Source organism: Schistocerca gregaria, chromosome 1 (genome assembly GCF_023897955.1).
Source record: "Schistocerca gregaria isolate iqSchGreg1 chromosome 1, iqSchGreg1.2, whole genome shotgun sequence".
NCBI classification, from domain to species: domain Eukaryota; kingdom Metazoa; phylum Arthropoda; class Insecta; order Orthoptera; family Acrididae; genus Schistocerca; species Schistocerca gregaria.
The window spans coordinates 11,914,075-11,919,760 of NC_064920.1; the positions used below are offsets into that span (position 1 = coordinate 11,914,075).

Consider the following 5,686-nt stretch of genomic DNA (forward strand, 5'->3'; position numbering starts at 1 on the left):
ATAATTGGTGGCGACCCAATCTTTTACTTTTATTTAATGTCAGATAGCATTTCCATTTGCGTCTGGCTCTTTTAGCCATCTGGATATAGCTCAGGGCTCCACTCATTCCATAAACACCACTTAAGACCACGTCACTTTCACCAATACGAGGCAGTAGGATGCTGGATGACCAAAAATCGTTGACTGTAACACATTTCGAGGTATATATTAATCTTCTTAAATCAAAAGAGTATAGGAAGACACATAATTATTGGGGTTTGTGCAACACTGCATCAGTACCATGCACAGCCATTGTATTCATATTGCGCATAATGTCACATAATGTCAGTTTGCTTAGCACAGGATGTAGTAGTGAAAGTCACGCTATGAAATACTATCCATGATGCAAAAAGTCGTAATATAGTATCGGAATTGAGGAACTAACAACGATAAAGTTTATTAACAGCCAAAGCAAATTTCATAAGTACATTGTTGACTAGGTTTGTGTGCTAAAGTGCTGAGTAGCGAAACAACATTCAAAATTATCGACATTTATTTGCAAGCGAAAATATATACATACAAAAATATCAAACAGTATTTGCAAGGGAATAACTAGAGCCTGATACCGTATCCATTATGTTTTTTTCTTACCTACCTGATACCATAATAAACATGTATATTTTTCTGCTTCGTTAGAACTGACTTTTCACGCGAAGTTATTTCATCAACTTACATTCTTATTTATATACAGTGACGGTGACAGCTCCGTTCTGTTATTGTAAAACATAAGTAAATTTTCTCTTTCGCATATCTGATCTTGCTTTTGGAAGAACACTCAATGAAAAACTATCCAACTCGTAATGGAACGTTTGCAATTTGTCATGAAAACACAGCACAATGATAAAATAAAAATTAAGAAGAAACGAAAGCACAAAATCCTCTACAATAACACAAGGGTGGCGAAGATACTTTAACTTCTGATACAAACAGACGACGCCTCTATCAAAACTTTATTCCTGTGAAACCTTGATGTGATGTGGTGTGATGATCTGTTGACTGCCTGTGTGTACGCAGCCATTTGAAATGCACTTGGAATGTTTTGACATGACGTGACAGCTAGTGTGAATTGGCCTTTACCCGTATACTTGTCCTGTACTTCGTTGACAGCTCTTATAAAGTGGTGGCAGATTTTCCTGATTATCTTGTATAGTTTAATCAATGTCTTTGCAGCAATGGAATGTTTGTTTGCTAGTTTTTGTAGCTGACTATTGTTTGCAGAGCACTTCCTCCATACACTCATGTAGGTTTAATTTTTTAATGCACATTTTCAGTACCTGTATGTTCACAACTTTTTAAATACTGTATTTGAAGTTTCTGGCTTTTATCCGAGGCAATATTCTTCATATAAGCATTACAGCACATTTAAGTCAGACAGATTGTAGCAGTTCATTGAAGTACACTAGCAATCATTTCTTTCAATGCATTCTCTTTCGTTCCCATCTTGTACTTGCCACATCAGTATTTCGACAGGAAAGATTTTGTACATTGCGTAAGTGTTGTATCTTCGACATTGTTAGTTTTTTTGCATCAGTTTTCAAGTAGAAACCGTAAGATACTTGCATTAATGTTTTATATAGCTGGATTATTTAATGTCCTCTCCCAAAACATGACAATGGAGCATCTTTCTGCGGGAAAAGAATTTTAGAATACAAGAAAGAAACACAGTTACTAAGTTCTACTCGCGATGTTTGTTAGTATCAAGTAGGTTACAATTATTTTAAGTTCAATTTAAATGCAGTTGTGACCATTGAAATTAAGCAAAGAACTGAATTAACAACTGAGTGGTTAGCTATCAATTGTATCTTTGTACAATCTCGATCTGAAGACAAATATTACCTTGCTCTGTATTTATGTGCCAATACATTTGAATTGTGATGGCTAAAAACTTTATATACTAGAAGCTGTGGGGACGAAGAACCACTGGATCGACACCCCGCCCCAGTCCTAATAATAACGCTGTCCTACCGCAGCAAGAACAACTGTATCTTTGTCAGGTCAGTTCTTGTGTTCTCTATAGCCGCACTCTATGCTACACGCATCGTGTATACGCTGCGGGAATAATAGTATTCATAGTGAGTGACGGCAGTGCAACTGATCATTTATCGTCGTAATTACAAAGCCCATTCCCCACTACCTCCAACGCAAATAATAAATAAAGTAAAAAAAAATATTTTTACCTCTTTGGTTGTGGTTAGGTAATATACTTTATACCTTCACGATTATTAGCCAGCGAGCTTAATGCTAAGGTATTGAGCTGTTATTAGCTGGCTTCCCTAATAGTATTCGATGATCAAAGAGGTAGCAACACACTGGTGAAGTTTTATATCTTCGACTTCATTTGTTATCTTACGCTTTCTCGGAAAGAGGAGAATATAATCACTGAAGTATCACGCGACTGTATTGTGTAATTTATATAGCAGAGAAATTGTTATTGTGCAACTTCCTTATTTAAGATGATTTTAGAATCTCTGGAGAGTATCAAAATGTATTATCCAGAGTTTGGCAAGAAACTGGCGTACTTTCCTGTTTGAGAATGCTGTCTGCATTAGCAATAATGAAATACTAAGTTAACTGTGAAAGTAAGTGAATTACATTAGTTTTGGTGTTTACTTCAGTCCGATGCCAGTGAAATTCTCCAGTCTCAGTTATGTGGAAATCTAGGAGCCAATCCATAACAGACCGACTATTGGCTGCCCGTTACACTCTGACAGGCCAAGTCGTGCCGAAGACAGTGTGTAAGGCGACAACCGACCAACCTATCCCACCGAAGAAGAAGCACTTGGACTACCTTATCTATTGTACCAACAAACCAAATGTGCAAATAGGCGAGCTAGCAAATGTACTGGCCGAACGTGCGCACAGCTCTAGCTGGATCGTCGTCTTCAAAGCCCTCATCACGACGCACTACATTCTCATTCATGGGAGCGAGCGCTTCTTACATTATTTGGCCTCGTCCACGATCACATTCGAACTGGGCCAGTTCTTGGACAGAAATGGACCTTACGGGATCGCCATGTCACCCTATATTCGGAGGTATGCCAAATACTTGAACAGCAAAGTTTCTGTGTATAGAACAGTAGTGTTCGACTTTTGCAAGGTGCAATGGGGGAAAGACGGCTCCACATTCACCGCGATGAGTGACGAAGCTTTTTTAGAGATGATGACGCTGGTGCAAGACATGTTGGACACCCTGCTGAATTTCGGCTGCTCTGCTGACGACCTGAGCAACGGAATAATAGTCATGGCGGTGAATTTACTTTTCAGAGACCTCATTCGCCTCTTCGTTTTCTACAACGAGGGGGTAATAAATCTCTTGCGGAGGTACTTCGACATGAAAAAGAAGCAGTGTGAGAATGCACTGACTTTGTACAAAAATTTCCTCGCTAGGTTGGAGTGGATCCCGGACTTTATTAAGTTTTGCGAGACGGCAGGCCTGAGCTCGGGCAGCGTTTGTGGTCTGAGCCACGTGCCCGACAGTCTGCTGGACGCGCTGGAGCAGCACCTGTCTTCCCTGGAGGCTGGTAAACCTCAGAACGGCAGAGCGTTCGACTTGTGGCAACAGACCCGACTTGCAGCAAACAAAGTAATGGTACCCAAAACGACCTGCGACTTGTCTCTTAGGTCATTCCAGCTCTCCTCAGGAAATGAACAGTGCAAAGTGGCGTTCAAAGAGCCCGAGCGCAGTTGTAAGTTAGACGCGTCGCGGAAATTAGATTTCACTTACGACGATCCAATAAAACTCATTCGTAATCCTTTCGTTAGTTTGGAGCTCTTAGCGACAAAGCCTGCGATTTCTCCCGCAGATGTGTGCACAAATTATGCACCGGTAACTGCATCATCTTACGCACCGCCTCCTTTCGTGTCAGACGAAGACTTCACAGCTGCTTTTCGACAAACAGAAAATTGTAACGCTCCGCACGTGACGAGGAACGTGAATGCCGTAAGATATATCCGGCAAGAGAATTTCTCGAATGTGGAGAATAATTTTTCTTTCGACAGACGCGCAAGTATCGCCAATCCTCAAGCAAATTTCCCGAGGAATACATCAGGGTGGTGGCCGCAGCATCTGACTTCGAAAAACAGTCCCGGCTACTAACCAATGCGTGGTTCCATGAGCAACAAGTTGACTGCATTTCATATGTAGCTGACAGCAGCTTGAATATAGGTTTGAGTAGTAAGTACCACATTGCGTTCCAGTGCCTTCTGTAAAATCTCATCGAAGGAGTTGTATAATTGCAAATTGGTACCTTCCACATAAACTTTATTTTCAAATAAATAACTAGCATTTGTATTTTTTCAGTTATCCTTTCCAGGCCATTGCAAGTTGTGTATTTTACTCTCGGATCGATCAGTCGCTTTATCTCAAGAGACACCAGTGATTCGTCCAACCTGCAGACATTGTAACACTTCCGAGTCCGCAAAACTTTTTTCTTAGTCAAAACGTCATGTGGGAGAATCTTCGTTTTAAAACAGTGACTGCATGTGTATGGTTTTAATTTCATGACGAAGAGTCACATGGGAGTTTTCATGTCTACAAAACGGTCGCGATTGAGCACCTGCAGATTTGCAGCACGTTTTTGAGTAATGAAGACTTTGTTTCTTGAAGATGAGTTACCTCAGAAGTTTTTTTCCATATAACATTACAGAATGAAAATATTCAAAGTACCGGTACGTGACATAGGTACAACGAACGAGAAGGTGTTTCTGAGGAATACTTACAGTACGTGATCTGTTTGTAATGCTGTGATAGCCTCTGAAGTTCGTATTCGTTAATTCTTCCAAAGCTGCTTCGTAGAATTTATTTATGAAAGAAAAGCACAAAAATATGGATGTTCTATAGGATTAATTCATTAATTAGTGACCGATTTTCGGCTATGTAATTTTCTCAGTGATTACTATCGAGAACTATTACACAACATCGATAATTATATATCAACATGGAGTTTATCTTTTTTTTTTATATAAACAAAATCTAGCCATAGGTAAACCTAAGCACTAAATAAATTTGAAAAGAGAATATCATAAAACAAGACCAAACATTGAAAAGGAAATGTGTGTGTGTGTGTGTGTGTGTCATAATATGAGCAAAAAGAAGTACTGTAAACGCCTGACATTAAATTAGCAACTGCTAATGGCAGGGAGGCTCGGAAACTAAACTGTATATCAGTAAGAGAAATTACACCTTACCCGGGGGAAGATGTACATATGGTAGAACCACGGAAAATATAACAATTGGGAATACATGAAAAATCACAAATTAAAAAACAATATAATAGAAAAACTTCCGAAGGGAATGGGATGCGTAGTGTGGGAAGACTTCGATTTATATGGAACTCAAGTGAAGTTTAGAGCCGAGATATATTGGGCTGAATATCGTTTAGTTTTAAATCAATACCAAATGTTAATGTTTAAAGCACCTTTCGTCTTCGCTTTGCCAAGTGAGACACATGTAACTGTAGATGATATATAAACATCACTCAGTAGCACGTGTGGAAGCAGATCTCAGAGACTTTCAGCTGTGTTTGTATTTAGCCAATATAACTGTAAAGGAATGAGTTACATTATGCCTGGCCACATACAACATCATCTACACATTTGGACCAGAGTTAAATATTTGCACTCAGAGGTTCCTTTCTTAAAAGAAGTT

At 39.3% G+C, this 5,686-nt stretch overlaps 1 protein-coding gene across 1 annotated transcript; it reads left to right on the forward strand.

Annotated features, from left to right (window-relative positions):
• The first annotated feature begins 3,172 nt into the window (after nucleotides 1–3,172).
• Nucleotides 3,173–4,109, forward strand: LOC126284867 (phosphatidylinositol-binding clathrin assembly protein LAP-like). Its single transcript, XM_049984108.1, has 2 exons — nucleotides 3,173–3,725; nucleotides 4,039–4,109. Exons 1-2 carry the CDS (start codon nucleotides 3,173–3,175, stop codon nucleotides 4,107–4,109), a joined length of 624 nt encoding a protein of 207 aa, XP_049840065.1.
• The last annotated feature ends 1,577 nt before the right edge of the window (nucleotides 4,110–5,686 follow it).